This window comes from Saccopteryx bilineata, chromosome 10 (assembly GCF_036850765.1).
Source record: "Saccopteryx bilineata isolate mSacBil1 chromosome 10, mSacBil1_pri_phased_curated, whole genome shotgun sequence".
NCBI lineage: Eukaryota > Metazoa > Chordata > Mammalia > Chiroptera > Emballonuridae > Saccopteryx > Saccopteryx bilineata.
In genome coordinates, this window is record NC_089499.1 from 34,991,440 (window position 1) to 35,010,742 (window position 19,303).

The following is a 19,303-nucleotide window of genomic DNA, read 5'->3' on the forward strand; positions in this document are numbered from 1 at the left end:
AGCACTCCACCATCTTGGCTGCTTGTCCTCTGCTCTCCTCTCTAATGCTAATCTCAGGAACCGAGAGAGAGTGAGCTCCCGGTCTGCCTGCCCCATTTTATAGTGTAGAAATCAAAACCTTTAATCCAATATACAAACAAGAAAGTTTCTGATACAAAGTCACTTACCTGAGGCATAATGGGATTCCTCATGAGAATGCACCACCCTACATCATGCAATCAGTCAAGGGTGTGGGGAAAAGTTTAGTCTTAAAACTAAGCCTTAGGCTGTAACCACCCTGCCTGCCTACAGCCTGTCCCCCACACCCAATGCAAACTATAAGCGAGCAAACCTATATATCATATTTACAAACTTATTTGACCAACAGGGTCTTAATTGAAGGTTGTGACAAAGCACACCCCTTTCCCAGAACAGGGTGATTGCTTCTCTTTTTCTCCAGCGTGGATTTGCAATAACCGTGTCCAAGTTCAGGCAGCCATTATTGGGTTACTCCACAGATGCGCCACGTCACTGCCCACCCTGAGAGCGGAGATCTGGAATGCTACTCCAGTGCCTCTGTTAGGAGGCCGACTTCAGGGTGCGATGAAATTAAAGCTATTCATCACAGGCCGTCTTTCCCCCAGTGATAGGGAAACGGGCCTTAGCTGTAAAAGGCTTCCAAATGGGCCTGCATACAGAAACACACTGCTTGATGCAGTGGTCCCCAACCTTTTTTGGATTACGGACCAGTTTAATGTCAGAAAATATTTTCACGGACCAGCCTTGAAGGTGGGATAGATAAATGCACAAAATAAAATTATGCGACCAGCATAAAAACTGTGGTATTTAAAAAAAATTTTTTTTTCAGAGTCAGAGAGAGGGACAGACAGGGACAGACAGGGACAGACAGACAGGAACAGAGAGAGATGAGAAGCATCAATCAGGTTTTCATTGCAACACCTTAGTTGTTCATTGATTGCTTTCTCATATGTGCCCTGACCATGGGGCTACAGCAGACCAAGTAACCCCTTGCTCAAGCCAGCGACCTTGAGTCCAAGCTGGTGAGCTTTGCTCAAACCAGATGAGCCCGCACTCAAGCTGGCGACCTCGGGGTCTGGGACCTGGGTCCTCCGCATCCCAGTCCGACGCTCTATCCACTGCGCCACTGCCTGGTCAGGCGAACTGTGGTATTTTTAAATATAATTGTTGAACTTATGAGACAAGCATCAAGAGAGTCTTAGACGGATGTAACAGAGGGAATCTGGTCATTTAAAAAAAATAAAACATCGTTTAGACTTAAATATAAATAAAACAGAAATAATGTAAGTTATTTATTCTTTCTCTGCGGACCGGTACCAAATGGCCCATGAACCGGTACCGGTCCGCGGCCCGGGGGTTGGTGACCACTGGCTTGATGGACACAGTTTGATCAGACTTACATTTCTTTTGACTCTTCCCGTGGAATAGGAGCCCTTTTCTGAGCTGCACCTAGTTCATGGTACTTAAGGGAAACTGGGGACGGATTCCTCCCAGTTTGTTTCATGACTTTGACTTAGGCACCATGCTGGGAAGGCACTTTCTCCCTGACCTTTCTTTCCTTCTGTGCCTTCCTGGGAGGGGATCTTTGGTAAGGGAGGGAAAGAAAGGGCCAGGTGGCTGGGGGAGGATCTACATACTAGCCAGAGAAAGGTGCGTCTGTGTTTAGAGTTGTATGATCCAGCCCGCTGCAAAAACCGAAGACCTAAAGTGACTTCTTGGTAGATTTTAGTTTTCATATATTTTTCTTGCTGTGATCTTTGTGTCATTGCGTGTGAGTCAAATAAAGAGTGTTACAAAGCATTGCCCCAAATACAAACCATCTATTTCATCTGGTGCTTAACTGAAAATCGGTGATCTGTAGGGAAAACAGTCTGGGTTTGTGTTACCAAGAGGAACCATGAGATGTACAACATGCTCCTTCCTAAGGAATTGGCAAAGGCAGTTTCGAATATATGTAATTTTTGTCTTTTGAGCCAACTACTTTTGTTTCCACAGTACTGCTTCATGTTTTACGGGAAACTGTAGATAGCAAAGATTTTAAAGTATTTCATTGCCGGGGAATTTTACAGACATTGATTTCAGAGGATTCTGGGATAAGTTCATTAAAAGTCCATTTTTACAGATGTGGAAATTAAGTGAACATGTGTGTAAGATTTCCTTACATACAGATGCTTTCATATGAACCATATGATTGAATCTTCATCACTCCTCTGATAGAGTAGGCTTATGTCAGTTTTACTGGTGAAATTGAAACTTAGTAAGTTCAGATCCCTTGTCCAGGTTCTCATCTAAGACAGGGGTCCCCTACTATGGCCCATGGGCTGCATGCAGCCCCCTGAGGCCATTTATCTGGACCCCGCCGCACTTCCGGAAGGGGCACCTCTTTCATTGGTGGTCAGTGAGAGGAGCACATTGACCATCTCATTAGCCAAAAGCAGGCCCATAGTTCCCATTGAAATACTGGTCAGTTTGTTGATTTAAATTTACTTGTTCTTTATTTTAAATATTGTATTTGTTCCCATTTTGTTTTTTTACTTTAAAATAAGATATGTGCAGTGTGCCTAGGGATTTGTTCATAGTTTTTTTTTATAGTCCAGCCCTCCAATGGTCTGAGGGACAGTGAACTGGCCCCCTGTGTAAAAATTTGGGGACCCCTGATCTAAGAAGTGGTAAAGGTAGCCTGACCCGTGGTGGCGCAGTGGGTAAAGTTTTGACCTGGAATGCTGAGGTCACTGGTTCGAAACCCTGTACTTGGCTGGTCAAGATGTGTATGGGAGTTGATGCTTCCTGCTCCTCCCCTCCTTCTCTCTCTCTCTCTCTTTCTCTCTCTAGCTTCTCTAAAATTATTAAATTAAAAAAAAAACTTAAGGAGTGGTAGAACTAGATTCATCCCTTGAGTCTGTGATCTCAAATTCCATATTTTTCCCAGTAGACAAAAGTTGGTAGCAACAGGATGAAAAACAGTGCTGTGTGCTAGAATTTAGAGGAAGAATTATATTTATAAATCAGAGTATGGTGTAAAGCCTAAAATGCCGATAGTTTTAATGTGCTAGGCAGTGGTCGGCAAACTTATTAGTCAACAGAGTCAAATATCAACAGTACAACGATTGAAATTTCTTCTGAGAGCCAAATTTTTTAAACTTAAACTATATAGGTAGGTACACTGTTATTAACTTAATTAGGGTGCTCCTAAGCTGGCCTTTGCTAATCATTAGGTATTTTGTGGAAGAGCCACACTCGAGGGGCCAAAGAGCCGCGTGTGACTCACAAGCCGCGGTTTGCTGAGCACTATGCTAGGGTGTCAGTATGTAATTTCCTCCTGTTTCCAAGAATATTTCTCTATTTCTAGCCCCCCATCAGCAAAGTGAATTGATATTACTGTGCTTTTTGTGATCTATTCTTGGTCTTTCTTGGTCGAAGACCATTATAAGCACCAGCTGTGTTCTTAGTAATGTTACACTAAATAGTGTAGGTAGCCACTTCTTGGCTTCAGTTTAATGGGTGATCTTTTCTGCCTTTTTCTTTTTTCTTTTTTAAATAAGTGCCCTGTGTGCATGTGAGTAAGTAGGGCCTGTGAGTAAACATCATCTCAAAAGCCTTCATAGCTTGTTAGAAAAAAATCTTAATGTTTTCCTCAGCTTGCCAGTGTGGATGGAAAAGGGGCCACACACTGAACCTGACCAGCTCAGAAAGGCCTGCATGGTGGCCTTGCAGACTCAGGGACCTAAAGTAAGCACACAGGATGGTCTGAAATCGAAAGTTTTTAATTAAAAGCAGTGTATGGTGGGTAGTCAAGGGAGTTATTCAGTATCTGAACAAAGGTCAGTGCTTGCTTTGAAGCCTGATGCCCTTTGCATCTACAATAACGTACATGATAGCATGCCTTTGAAATGTAAAGGTGGATTTCTTTTTATGCCCCCTCCTGGCAGACGTCCCACCAGAGCAGGAACCAACAAACCCCTTCATTGTTATTATTATCATGTTAATTAATTTACCTAGCATATGCCTTCCTATATAAAAGAAGTTTCGGTCTGCAGTGGATAAAGCATCAACCTGGAACGCTGAGGTCGCAGGTTCGAAACCCTATACTTGTCCGGTCAAGGCACATATGGGAGTTGATGCTCCCTGCTCCTCCCCCCTTTCTCTTTCTCTTTCTCTTTCTCTCTCTCTCTCTCTCTCTCACTCTCACTCACTCTCCTCTCTAAAATGAAGAAATTAAAAATAAATAAAAGTTGCAGCATTTATATTTTTACTTCTTATCTAATCCTAGAGATTCTCACTCCCACTTTGCCTTCTCCCACCTCCCTGATCTATCACCAATCGATTTCATGTAACCCCCTTCCATCTTCCCCTCATTTATACATGGTTCTAACGTATCTATAAAATAAGTGATGAAACCGCCATTTCCCGGGAGCACTTTCTCAATCTGTTGAGGCTCTGCTTCCCCTCAGTTGTCGACAGTTTGTCTCAAACTCGCAAAAATTCTTACAGGTTTGGAAGGTTTTTTTGTTTTTGTTTTTTTTTTTTATATATATACCATGACACTAGCATGCCTTTGCTGTACATCCTGTCCATCTTGCCTGGTCTCACCACTTAAATTTCCTTTAGAAAATAAATTCCTGGGAAGAGAGCGGAAGTGCTTCCACCATAACTACCTCTGCAAACACTTTATGTGGGGGAGTAATAGGGTCCTGAGCTCAGGCGCGTCTCATCCTGCTGTTTCTCTGAAATCACCTCATTTGTGACAAGGACCCATGCTTAAAGATGTTAAAGGAAATCTTTTCTTCTTCTTCTTTTTTTTTTTTTTGTATTTTTCTGAAGCTGGAAACGGGGCCCCACCGGGATCCACCTGGCACGCCCACCAGGGGGCCACGCTCTGCCCACCAGGGGGTGATGCTCTGCCCCTCCGAGGCGTCGCTCTGCCTCAACCAGAGCCACTCCAGCGCCTGGGGCAGAGGCCAAGGAGCCATCCCCAGCGCCCCGGCCATCTTTGCTCCAATGGAGCCTTGGCTGCGGGAGGGGAAGAGAGAGACAGAGAGGAAGGAGGGGGGGGTGGAGAAGCAAATGGGCGCTTCTCCTATGTGTCCTGGCCGGGAATCGAACCCGGGTCCCCCACACGCCAGGCCGACGCTCTACTGCTGAGCCAACCGGCCAGGGCCCTTTTCTTCTTTTTAATGGTTTTATTCTTCCATCTTAAAAACGTGGTTGAAAAAAGAAAAAAAAAATTTGGTTGAAATAGGGTCACTTCTTTTTCCCTCTACTGGTTTTATTTTGCTGAGTGTTTGTTACTTTCAGCCAGATACTTTCAGAATCTAAGATTCAGCTCTCCCTCCCTCGGAAGCTGTGTCAGTACAAACACAACGCAGCTCGAGGGGAAAGCACGGGGAATCCGAGCCTCATTATAATTTTAATGACTGGTGGGACATGATTGTTGTTTATTCTTTGTTTCAGGGATCCCGGAAGACCCACTTACAGCTGAGGAGTATTATGCTGATAAGTTTGATTCCTGTTCTGAAGAGAGTGGGGAGGAGGAAGAGGAAACAGAGTTCTCAGAACTGGAGGAAGAGGTCAAGGAGGAGGTCCTCGAACCTAATTACAGAACAAGCCAACAGGTACACACTGCTCCCCACCAGAAGTGATGGGACTCTCTGGGGTATTGATCGGGCTGTGACTTCCCAGACAATCAAGAATGTCTTATCACCTGAAGAAGGGAGGGGGACAGGGTTTGTTATAAAGGCTCCATTTGATGCGTGTTGGTTTCCAAGGTCCAGAGGCAGACAGGAGCCCCATGGATTTCTGAGAATCTGATCTGGGCCATGTAGATGAAGGAAGAGCTGGGGTACCCAGTAATTATTGAGGTGAGGGGAACACACTGCCTTGTACACTGAGGAGCACCCCATTCACAAGCTTTGAATAAATGATGCAAATGTCTCTTTAGCAGGGAGAAGGGGATTTTTAAAAATATACAGGTACTTTCTGCCTGACCAACAGTGGCGCAGTGGATAGAGTATTGGCCTGGGCTGCTGAGGACCCAGGTTTGAAACCCTGAGGTCACCTGCTTGAGCATAGGATCATAGACATGACCCTATGGTCTCTGGCTTGAGCCCAAAGGTCGTTGGCATGAAGCACAAGGTCACTGGCGTAAGCAAGGGGTCACTCACTCTGCTGGAGCCCCCTCCCCCCCATCAAGGCACCTATGAGAAAGCAATCAATGAACAACTAAGGTGCTGCAACAGAAAACTGATGCTTCTCATCTCCCTTCCTTCCTGTCAGTCTGTCTGTCTCTCTCTCTCTCTCAGTAAATATATATATATCCTGACCTTTGGTGGTACAGTGGATAAAGAGTTGACCTGGAACACTGAAGTTGCCAGTTCGAAATGCTGGGCTTGCCTGGTCAAGGTACATATGGGAGGTGATACTTCCTGCTCCTCCCCCCTTCTCTCTTTCTCTCTCTCTCTCTCTCTCTCCCTCCCTCTCTTTCAAAATGAATAAATCTAAAAGAAATACACACACACACACACACACACACACTTTCCTGTCTGGTAATCAGATTTGTGAGTCCTGTCTCAATGCACAACTTCATTCTGAGGAGACCGTGGGCTGAGCGGCTGATCTTCCTGGGCGGTTTTAACTTCTGAGGGCCCATCCCAACATGCAGTGCTGAGAGGTCTCGAGAGCATGCCCTTTCCACAGAGCTCTGTAACTATAGCCAGACAGAGCCCCACGCAGGCCAGAGGCTGAGAAACAGCCCTGGCTGCCATCTCTGTGTTGAGTGGTGGCAGGAGAGGGGGAAAGTGAGAAGAATGTGGGGAGAAAGTGGGTGACCTTGGGCAGTTTTTAGGCTCGGATCCTTCATTTTCTTCTTAGACCGTGACTTAGCAACTTTTCCAGTTTTAAACTTTTGGAGGTACAGCAGCTTTTTATTAACTGGGAAAACCAGTAAGCTGGTAAAATAAAAGTCAATCAAGAAGCACCATGTCAATGGACACTTAATTCAGGAGGATTGTTTTTTGGAATGGAGAGAAGGTTGTATGTAATCCATTCAACCATTTAATGAAGACCAAGTAATATATCATATCGAATAAATAAAACAAGACATCTTCTCAGGTTCTATTTAAGAAGAAGAGAGAGAGGCAGGAAGAGGGAAATTAACATTGCGTGGATATGGGGCAAAGCAGAAAAAGGGATGAGAAAGAGAGAAGAGAAAGAAAGAAATGAGAGGGGAAAATTAAAAGACAAATACACAAAGAGAGAAACAAAGGAGGAAAACACAGTCAGGTGGGGGCTCTTCAGGTTGCCAAAACAAAAACACTTTCCTTAGACCGTTTCTGCACTTTTTCCTGATGGACTCTGGTGAACCACAGCACCTCCACCCACAAAATAAAATAGTTTCTCTTGGCTTCGGTGCCACTGGCCAAAACAACGAAGACAGATATTATTGCCATGTTGCAGAACCACCTTTCTGGGCCACTTGTTTTTCCTAGTATTTGATATCATTTTTCCCTCCTCAAACATGGCTGCTGTGGGTTTGTGATTGATATGGGAATGGCCTTTTGTTTTTTTAAGTTAATTTATTAACAACACACAAATACAGTTAGAACACTGCTGAGACCCAGTCGCTGTTGGCTTTGTGAAATGAGTGAAACCTGTAGCCACCTCTAGGGTTCACCTCCTCTCCCTGCTCCCCCACCTTGGCCTTGACTTCTAAGGGTGCCAGGGTCTCCTTAGGTGATCCCCATCCTCATGGCTTTTATTTGAGTATTCCGATCAAAGTTGGATTTCCTTCCTTCAGATGGGCCAAATGTCTTCTAGTTCTAACTTTGACAAAAGATGATCTTTCAGAAAAGAACACAGTCACAGGCTTCACTGGGATTGATTGCAGACTCCCCTGCACCACCAATGACGGTCTTTCAGCGGCATCGCCAAAGCAGTTTTATTAAGTACTTAATTGCTGCTGATTGTCAGTTGCTTCTTTGCTGCAATAAACAGAACATCAATAACACCTTTATCACAGCCGTTACCATCTCGTTGATAGCTTTTGTGCGAAGTCCGTGGTCGCTGAACTGGAACCAGCCTCCCAGATCTCAGGGGAACACAATTTATGGTTGTCATCATAACAGGGTTCTCAAAAATATTTATGGGGCCTGTCACTGAAAAGTGTTTCATGTGCAGTAATGGGCATGTTGTAGGGCTGCAGACCGATGGGTGTTTCTGTAGACCATTCTGACTTTCCCTTCCTGCCTTGACCATCATTCCTCTCTGCCCCAAGGACTATCAATGCCCCATGTGCACCAGTAAGATGCATACTAGCTGGACCATAGTGACTTCACACAGAACTGTCTCAGGAAAAGCTCCATTTAATGAATGTGGCTTTTACTGCTGCTTGTTCTAAGTCTCCTAGGACCCAGGTGTTTGTTCTTGCTAAGATGAAGGGCTGCAGAGCCCCTTTTCCCAGCTAACTCTGAAATTTTCAATGTTTTGACCAAATCCTCCAGGGGCTTTGAAATTCTCTCTGCTCAATGAAGCAGTAGAGAAAGCAGGAGGGATCTGCTAGGAATGGCACCACAGGGGCAGAGAGGTTGATACAGCCCAGGTAAAGCCTAAGATTTTACTGAGGACCCACAGAGCAGATCACCGTGAGAGCAGGTACATCAGGAATGTCTTCTGGCAGTGGAGTCATCGGTTTAATCAAAGTGTAATTATTGTAACAATAGCGGCTTAACATCTCCAGAGCCTTCATTCTATGCCCAGTCAGCTCGGGTCCTCTGGAAGCAGATAACAAGACAGAATTAGAAATCAAGGAGACCTACCTGTGAAGTGGGTGGAGAGAGCTTCAAACCACAATGCCAGTCTGCACAGTTGAGCGTAGAACAGAAGGGAAGGGAGCTGGTTTCAGTGAGGTTCCGAGAAAGGCTTGGCCACGTCGATAGAAAGTGGGGTAGTCCTCGTTCCTCACTGGGCAGGGTGGTCTGGCTCCTTTATTCCCACCTGGCTCACGTTGGCCAGAGGCCGCCTGGGAAGAGCATGGCCTCAATTCGAACAGTGCATTGGCTCCTGCGGACACAGCCGCTGGAGGCCGTCAGCTTAGGCCACAACTTGCCGCAGGCCCCCTCTTGAAGAGCTGTGTAAGTGTGCATCTCCGTGGCCGTCACAGAAGCATTATTTCATTTAATTCTTGTAACATCCTTTTGATGTGTGGATTCTAGTTGAGCAACCTCAAACAAGAATTTAACTGGCTGGACTTCAAAGAAGGAAAGGGGTCGGGGTGAGGAAGATAGTGAGGATGGGAGAACGGGGAGACTGTGAGTCGGGGCTGCCCACTTTCAACCCAGAAGGGAGTGCCCCGGGGGAGAGGGGGCGGGGAGCTGTGGGTCCAGAGCCCGCACTGCATCTCAGCTTCTGCCGTCTCTCAGGTTGTGAACTCCCTGTTGCTTTGAATTACTGCCCTAGACTTGCGGAGTTTAAAGATGCATGTTTTTCATACAATGCACTCATCTCTTTCATGTGGTGCTGCACAAAGAAACCACTGGAGGATACTTGTCTGTAATTGATCATGGTATTGGGACCGACTTTAAAGTCCAGGTCTGTTTGAAGATGAGACTGTTGTGATGTCCTAACTTTGCACAAGAGGAAACTGAGGCCTAAGGAGGTGAAGTAACTTCTCTAAGAGCTAGACTGTCTTTTCTATTTTCAACCCTTGCTCTGTAGTCTTCTCCCGCACAACCACTGAGTGAGCCTGCTAGGTGGCGGGGAATGGCCCGCGGGGCCACTGCATTATCTGTCCTCTGGTGATACCTGTTTTACTGATCAGAATGACTGAGATACATAGAAACCAAAATTCATACCTGTAAGGCCGTTGGCCACGCCCATGCAGATTCGCATCAAATTCAGGCAGACAGTAAAGGAACTGTGGAGCCGGAAAGTGGTGGGCCATTCCGTTTATTAGAGTCTCGCAAAGGCAGATGAGCAAGCAGGCAGGGAAAACCGCTTCCCTCTCTCAGGGCTGATGAGCACACAGGTCTGGGATGAGGGACCTTCTCCGGCAAACAATGGCCCCTCTCAATGGCAGCAGGCAATCCAATCTACAATCTGCTGCCCTGAGGGCAAGCACCTGCAGCCTTACACAGACTATACACACATGGTGCTGCCCCGTGCTCATGCACCAATCAGGCAAAGAGCAAGCGAGCAAGCCTAACACACTTGTTTGCCCAAAAATACTGCTTCCAGAAAAAGTTGAATTATGAAATTAAAATGAAAAAGAGCACATCTGTCATGCAGATCTCTCTCCTCCTACTGTGTTTTTATAGAAGGTGCCAGAACTTTCGAGTCCAAATAATAGGGCTGGTTTACCTGATGTTTATGTGGTATGACCTAATTAATTTAATTTTGACATGGGAGAAACACTGTGTGTCTTCAATGGACCTTGGAGGTTTGAGTTCTAAGGAGCAGCCCGACTTGCTGAGGTGTTAATACTAACGGTTCCGGTTCCATGGGCCTTCTGTAGACCCAATGTATGTCACTCAAAGGAATGACTTTGATGTGGTGATTTCCACCCTGTCCCTTATTTTATTTTATTTATTTATTTTTTTTGGTCATGGTTGCTTCCCCTTCCCTCTCTACCTGTTCTTGTCCAGGATGAAGCGTAGCTCATTGCCGGTCAGACAGGAACCAGCAAAACCTTGCTCTGGGGCGTATTTCAGTGTGCTGTGTGGAAGGCCATAGTCCCCAAGTCATTTTTCATTAAGTTCACTATTGGGTTTAGGATAACACCAAAACTTTTTACCCCGTTACCAAAAGCATGGAGGGAAAGAGGGAGACTCAGAAGGCTGATAAAGACAGAGCCGAACTGAGCTGAATGTCAGGGTCCACGCAGTCTCCTGTGCGGAGTGTGGCAGCCACTACCTCCTTGTTGGTGGCTGAGCAGAGGCCCACAGGTAGATGGGCCGGTGAGGGGACAATGACCTGCACTACAAGGTGCCCCCTGCTCTGCTGTGCTGTTCCTGGTGGTGGTGGGGGGAGTGTAGGGGAGATGGTGAGAGTGGTAGAGAGGGTCATGCTGATTTTTTTAGAACTAATAAGACTAGTTGGAATGGTGCTTTTGGGGTTTTTTTCTCTCCAACACCACCCCCTGCTCCCGCCACACATGCACACACCAATTCTGTCTCCCCAACTACTGTCAGAGCCGAGGTGCCCTGCCCATCCAGGGTACAACAGAGTCTACAAAAAATATGCAAATCTTCCTGAACAAAACGCCCATCCTACTGTCCTGTGATTCATTTACATGGATAAATTTAATCTTCTGAATATTTTATTCACCTGGAAAAAGGAAGTAAACAGGGTTTCAGGGTGTCCAGACTAGGAGGAAAGGAGTGTGGCACATTGGGGACATCGCAGGAGGTGCTGGCTTCTCCATACAACTTGCTGGTCTGGAAGCACATGGTTCACATTGTACCGGAGAAGACAGTAGTCATGGCTAACAAAACAGACCCTCCTCGCGGCTGCTGGACGCAATGCTCACGAAGCCCTCTACACTTCCTGCCGTTCTCCACTGACAGGCACTTTATGGGGTTAAGATTTTTCCATCCCCCGTACAGGTGGCAAAACTGCGAAGTAGGGCGAATAACTCTTTCAACCTAGGTCACCCAGCCCATTGATAGAGCTGGCTCTGAGACCAGAAAAATACCGTGTCGGCTAGAAGACATCTGGGGCGAGTACAGAACTCAATGTAGAAGTTGGTAAAGCAGAGGAAAGGAGGTGCTGGGGGCCTAAGGGACAGTCCCAAAATGTGTGAGCATGGAACATGATCTGATGTTTTCACATCTTGTTCAAAACAGGAGTAAAGCCAGGTGGGAGTCAAAAATAGTGATCTGCAATAAAGCGGAGCGGACCAGCAGGGTGAGCTTTCGGGACATGAAAACTTTTCTCTGTTTGTTCCAGTAAACCTTCGTCACACTGCAGGACTCTCTCCCCTAGCCTGCTGGCATGTGGCGTGTAAAGAGATGATTAGTTAGCCAAGAGCAAGGGAGCTGTTGGGAGGCTGAGGACTGACTGGAGGCAGGCTTCCCTCCACGCTGGTAACTCTAGGAAGGGATTGCAGGGAAGGGAGTCCCAACCTCACCAGCTTCCGGTAAATCCATGCCCATGTTCTTGGGAGTGTGTTGTAAACAGCACCTCTCTATCATCCCTGCTTTCTTCTCTTCATCCTTCACACTTTCAAACTGTAACCCAAAGCGTCTTCAGTGTTCTGCATTGGAGACCTATGGATGTCTTTGAAACCCTAAAGCAACCCCACAGAAACTGACTTGCTGCAGACCTGGGCATTAATGAGAGACAGCTGCAGTTAGAAGGTTTTAATAATGAAGAGTAAACAAGGCATTAGCAGCGAAGTGTGGACACATTGACAGTCACGTTTCAGTGATTCTGAATTCAGTGACAGAGGTGTTTACTGTTATGGGAGCCGGGGGACTTGTTTACAGTGTGAGTTTTACAGATGTGGCTCTCTGTTCCCATCACTATACACACTTGAAGGCCTTTCCTCCCTGGCCGAAGGCTGCCACTGACGGTGAGATAGGAGTTAAGGTATCAGCTCCCCAATTTTGGGGCAGCCTCCGTGAAGGTGGCATCAGCTCGGTCCCATGGCTTTGTGCTAAATGGCCTCCTCTGTCTTCCCATGAATTATGAATGCAGGTAAGCAAGGGCTTCGCTTCTGATGAGATCAAAGTGAGATATGAAAGATTCACCTGAGTGTGTAGAAAATAGATAAGGTCACCTTGGTCTTTTGGTTTCTGTCACGTAGTGACATTTTTTAAGAGCTGTTTGTGGATGTGGTTTGAAGGTGAATGGACCATAGTTTAGGAAAGCAACTTGCAGAAAAGAAACTAGATGGGTTGTTGCTTGGATCATTTACATATCACATGTTTGAGTGTTTTAGGTACTGGATATAGGGTGGTGAGCAAAATAGACACAGCCCCACCTTCCTGGATGTCTCCCACACTCTCATATACTTAAGTAGTATCCATGCACTGTCAACCCCCAAATACATGCCTTCCATTCCAGTTCTAGCTCTCGAAGTCTACGCACATATCCAGTCTGCCCAGGAGTGGGGTCATGTGGACTTCTAACAGACATCCTGAATTAAGCCTGTCCAAAAGTGAACTAATCTACCCCAGTCCCAGTCCAACCAACCCCTCCTGGCTCACCCTTGATTTACCTCCTTTCTCTAACATTACACATTATATCCATGAGTAAACCTATTGGTTTGACCTTTCAAGACATGTTTAGAGTATGATCACTACTGAGCACCTCTGCTCCAACTGCCTGAGCCGCTGTCACCCCTCACTGGATTATTGCAATAGTTTCTAACTGGTCTGCCAATGACATCCCTCCACTGCACTCAAAATAAAAAGCAAAGTGTGTTCGGTGGCCTTCCAGCACCCCGTGCTCACTGTTGGAAGAGCCCCTCTCTTCCATCACTCTGAGAACTGCTCTTGCTCACCCCACCCAGTTATGCCAGCCTCCTTGTTTCTGGAGCACACCAGGCATTTCCCACCTGTAGAGGCCTGGAACACCCTCCCCTTCATATACACAAATGATTTGTTCCCTCTCCACCTTCAGTCTCTGCTTGTATGTCATCTTACTGGGGAGGACTCCAACCGCCTTGTATGAAATAACACTTGCTGTCCTGAGAACCCTCTCTCCCATTTTCTTGTTCTATAGTTCTCATCACACCGCTCTTTATTTTCTTATTCATGGTCTATCTCCCTCTACGAGAATGTAAGCTAGCAGGGCAGAGATTCTGGTTTTCCCACTGCTGTATTTCCACACCTAGAACAATGTTTAGCACAGAGCCAGTACTCAGTAGATAAATGTAGAATGAATGAATGAATGAATGGATGAATGAATGCATGCATGCAGCTCATGGGCTAGAGGGACAGGCAGCCAGTACGCCAGTGCACAAACGGGTAAGAGCAGCTGGGAAAGGAAGACATTGAAGTGACAAAGGACGTGAACACTGGGGGAGAGGGTGCGGACACCTACTAAGAGGGGAGTCAGGGAGTTTGTAGTAGAGGACTTGCAGCTATGACCTGAAGGATGGAGAGGACCGGCCCCACCATATAAGGAAAAGGAGTTAGTAGAGAGGAGCATTTCAGAGAGGGGAAGAGTATGCAGGGAGACCCTGGGCCTGAAAGGGCTTGGCAAGCTCCAGAAATTGCAGAGTGAGCAAGAAGGTGGATGAGGTTGGATGGGTCAGGCCAGCTGTACTTACATCATCATGGTCTCGAAAGGAGAGAGGATTTTAAGTGAAAGGCCAGTCCAGTGAAGGGTAACTGAAATTAAGTCTTAAGATGAATCTACAGTGATCGAAACCAGAATTATGGCTGGAAGGGTGGGGATTGGCTGGAAGGGGCATAGGGAACTTTCAGGAACAAGAGAGGGATTCTTTATCTTGTTGAGGATGGTGGCTACAAGGGTATTTTCTTTTTTTAAACTTACTCATTTGTACACTTAAGATCTAGACATTTCATTGCATGCAAATTTTACCTCAGTAAAAATGCATCATCAACAATATCATTAAGAGGAGAAAATTATTAAAAAAAAATACAACAGAATTGTGATATTCGGCTCTGGCCAGTTGGCTCAATGGTAGAGTGCTGGCCTGGTGTGTGGCTGTCTCAGGTTCGATTCCCAGTCAGGGCACACAGGAGAAGCACCCATCTGCTTCTCCATCCCCCCTTCTCTTTTTTCCTCCTGCAGCCATGGCTTGATTGGTTTGAGCAAGTTGACCTCAGGTGGCTCTGTGCCCTCTATCTCAGGCACTAAAATAATAGCTTGGTTGTTGAGCAATAGAACAATGGCCCCAGATAGGCAGAGTATCACCCCCTAGTGGGTTTGCTGAGGGATTTCGGGTTGGGGCGCATGTGGGAATCTGTCTCTCTGCCTCCCCTCCTCTCACTAAAAAAAAAAAAAAAAAAAAAAAAAAAAGAATTGTGATATTCAACTATTCAACTGTAAAAAGAAGGAAATCTTGCCTATTGCAACAGTGTGGTTGGATCTGGAGAGCATTATGGTAAGTGAAATAAGCCAGTCAGAGAAAGACGAGTACCATATGATTTCACTCATATGTGGAATCTAATGAACAACATAAACTAGCAAAGTAGAAACAGACTCATATGTAAGAAAGAACAGAATGACAGCTGTTAGAAGAGAGAGTGGTTGGTGGGTGAAAAAGATAAAGGGATTAAGCAAAGAGAAGACACTCAGAGACACAGACAGCAGTGTGGCGATTACCAGAGGGAAAGGGGGGTTAGGAGGTAGAAGAGGGTAAAGAAGGCATAAATGGTGATGGAAGGGTCTTGACATTGGGTGGTGAACACAGATAATGTAGTGTAGAATTGTACACCTGAAACCTATGTATTTTTTTAATTATTTATTTATTTTTATTTTATTTATTCATTTTAGAGAGGAGAGAGAGAGGGAGAGAGAGACAGAGACAGGGGGGAGGAGCTGGAAGCATCAACTCCTGTATGTGCCTTGACCAGGCAAGCCTAGGGTTTCGAACCGGCGACCTTAGCATTTCCAGGTCGACGCTTTATCCACTGCGCCACCACAGCTCAGGCCAAACCTATGTATTTTATTAACCATTATCGCCCCAATAAATTCAAAATAAGTTTTCAAAAAAGAACTTATTCACTCCTGACCTGTGGTGGCACAGTGGATAAAACATCAAACTGGAACCCTGAGGTCGCCAGTTCAAAACCCTGGGCTTGCCTGGTCAAGGCACATATGGGAGTTGATGCTTCCTGCTCCTCCCCCCTTCTCTCTCTCCTTTCTCTCTAAAACTGAATAAAATCTACAAACAAAAAATAATTGTGGTATTCATGTACATATAAGGACACATTAAGCCCTTAGCCTGAAGCATCCAGGCCACTTTTCTAGCTTCCTGTGGCCCGTGCAGGACTTTTCAGCTTCAAGAAGGCCCTGGGTACACTCAAATGAGGCCCCACAGGAGAAAAAGAGGTGAGTGCAGAATGACTGAACGTGAGTAGGACGAGGGTTCTATACGGTGTGGTTTCATCCTGTGGGGTGACTCTGAGAGAAGTGACCAAGAGGGGAAAGAAATCAGCTCCTTCTCACTCTCACTGGCATTGGGACCCTTGAATGGGAGGAGATGCCTGGGCCTGAGTCTGACAAAGCCGAGCTCCTGTCAGTGACTGAAGCAAACAGAAGGTTTTATGTCTTCTCTGTACACATTCAGAGATCTCTCCTGCTGGGGATTGCTCAGCAGACAGAGAACACAGTGTCAGGCCTGGCAACACCCGGGAAGGCTCACTCATTCGGAGCAGCTTTCAGCCACTGGAAACATAAGACAGCTTGTAGCTGTGGAACTGTCTGTGTCAGTGTTGATACCCATCCAGCCTTTGGGAGTCAGCCCCCCTGCCTGGCAAGTGCTGAGGGTGCTACGTAGAGACAGATGGCTGAGTTTTCACCGCCTCAAAGTGCAGGAGTGGAAGCGGAACCCTCCGGGAGGCTCTTGTCAATGTCTGAAATAGATGCTCAATCACTAAGGAGCTGTTGGTGCCCAAAGTGAGCCCTCATCCCAGACTGTCTTATTGCAGCTAGTTACCATTCATTCATTTTTTTTTAAGTGAGAAGAGGGGAGATAGATAGACTCTCACATGCACCCTGACTGATATCCCCCATCTGGGGCTGATGCTCAAATCAACTGAGCTATCCTCAGTGCCTGAGGCCGATGCTTGGCCCAACCAAGCCCCTGGGCTATGGGAGGGGAAGAAAGAGAGAAGGGGGAGAGAAAGGGGAAGAGAAGCAGGTGGTCACTTATCATGTGTGCCCTGACTGGGGATCAAACCCTGTAAGTCCACATGTGGGGCTAATGCTTTATCCAATGAGCTAACCGGCCAGGGCCTCGTTCGTTAGTTCGTTCATTCATTCATTCATTCATTCATTCATTCATTCATTCACAACTCATTTTTCAAGGGGCATATTAATGTATACTAGTTACCATTTTACAGATATTATTGTTAGGTCTTTTCATCCATGTATTAGGCTTCCAAGAGACTGGGAGTTGTATAAATTGTTTTCATTTACCTAACTTTATAACTAAAGTTAAGTTTCAGAGTTCCTTAAATTTTCTCTTAAGCAAATACTTTGTTTCTTTTAATTCTGTATCTTAGAATTTTTTATCTCTCATTTAACAAGCGAAAGACATTCAGGGTGGAAAGGGAAGAGTGAGGACGCAGCCTCCGGTCTCTCTGCCTGGCTCCCTTTGGCTTCTTCCTCTGCAGTCGTCACCCATCTGGAGACCAAACGCCCTCCTAGGACTGGTCTTCTCTGAGAGTGGGTTCTCACTGCTTTGTCCCTCAGGGAAATGGCAGAGCCTCTTTTCCCTCTTTGTTTCACCTTCTTTCTCTGACATCAGTGCACCATGCCTGGGGTCTCTGCGGTAAGGACTATCGGTGACAGTTTGAGAGACAAACTGCTCCAGAAGGAGATTCCTTCCACTGAAATATCCATTCCAACAGTTTGCGCAGAAGGTTAACCTGGGTTCACTCCGGTGAAATATCCATTCCAACAGTTTGCGCAGAAAGTTAACCTGGGTTCACTCCAAGATGCTGTGCACATTGGTTGTATACCCAGAAAACATTTTTGAGCATTTTGTTTAACAAACACATATTACAGGTAATATGTGCCAAGCATGGACCTAGACCCTTTACAAATGCCAACATTCACTCCTGCCAACAGCCCAGTTTACAGCTGGGGAAATGGAGGCAGAGAGAGGTTAAGTCATTTGCTCAAAACACTTGACTAGCAATGGCAGTGCTGGGTTTAAACTCAGGCAGGCTTGCTCCAAAGTCCAGGCTCTTCTCTGCCCTACGCCCTCTCCCTCGGCCCCGTTCTGTCGGAGCCTCAGCTCTGCCTGCGACCACCCTCTCATGATCTGAGTAAGTCCTGCCTCATTCCAAGCAGTCTGGTCCTCATTCTCCACTTGGCAGGGATTGATTAAGAGGAACATATAATCAATTCTGGCCAAAAACTGTGAGGATACACTTTCTTGGGAAACAGGGGGCTCCCGAGGATGCTTGGGAAGTAACACACTAGAACTCTTCCTTAAAAAAATTATTACTTGACCAGGCGATGGCGCAGTGGATAGAGAGTCAAACTGGGATGTGGAGGACCCAGGTTCGAGACCCTGAGGTCGCCAGCTTGAGCACGGGCTCATCAGGTTTGAGCAAAGCTCACCAGCTTGGACCCAAGGTCGTTGCCTTGAGCAAGGGGTTCCTCAGTCAGCTGTAGACCCACGGTCAAGGCACATATGAGAAAGCAATCAATGAACAACTAAGGTGCTGCAACAAAAAACTGATGATTAATGCTTCTCATCTCTCTCCCTTCCTGTCTGTCTGTCTGTCCCTCTCTCTGACTCTCTCTCTGTCTCTATAAAAAAAATAAAAAAATAAAAAAAGTAAATCTAAAAAAAAATATTAATTGATTTTAGGAAGAGAGAAAGGGAGAGAGTGAAAGACCCAGAAACATCAATCTGTTTCTGTATGTTCCCTGACCAGTAATCTAACCGGCAACCTCTGAGTGTCAGGACGGCACTAACCAACCAAGCTAGAACTCTTTGTTTAAACCATTTATTTGTGAGTTTTTGGTTACTTGTAGCTGAAACCATCCTAGGTGATATAGATGCTAAATAAGATCTTTTTATTTCTAGCAGGAATATTGGTGTAGAAATGTGGTTGTGTAATTGTTGGATTTATATTTTCAAAATAGCATCTTGTCAACTTTTAAATCAAGTTTGGATTTTTCAAGGAATGCAATAATGCCTGTGATATGCACAAATGACACAGTATTTTGGGCTTGCCTCTGAGGACTACAGATGAAAATGGAAGATGCTGTGTAGCTCCAGTGTGGTATAAAACTTGAAACTAAATTTTTACGGCCGTGTTCTGTTATGAGACGGTTTTTGAGAACTGGGTTCATTGTGACTATCACAGTGTTAGATTCCAACAAAATAATTCTCATAGATAGTCATCTTCCTGGATTGGAAAACTGCTTTTTTACACCGCTGAATACTTTATGACTGAGAGATTTTTATGTTTTTCCAGGAGTCAGAATTCTCCAATTATATCCATACACAGTTGCCTAGGAAAACAATAGAAGTGCTTGGCAATTACAGATTGTTGTTTAACGGCCCAAACAAGAGTTTAAGAACATTTTAAAAATTATTAACTCAAAGCTAACATTTTAATTGATAGCCGGTGTATGT

At 45.6% G+C, this 19,303-nt stretch overlaps 1 protein-coding gene across 4 annotated transcripts in view; it reads left to right on the top strand.

Annotated features, from left to right (window-relative positions):
- Positions 1–19,303, top strand: part of NEK11 (NIMA related kinase 11) — a 275,610-nt gene that overhangs the window by 179,006 nt on the left and 77,301 nt on the right. For all 4 annotated transcript variants that reach the window (XM_066245120.1, XM_066245119.1, XM_066245121.1 and 1 more), the window contains one exon: positions 5,470–5,630. In XM_066245120.1, coding sequence (XP_066101217.1) covers positions 5,470–5,630 — 161 coding nt within the window. The remainder of the gene's footprint in view (positions 1–5,469; positions 5,631–19,303) is intronic.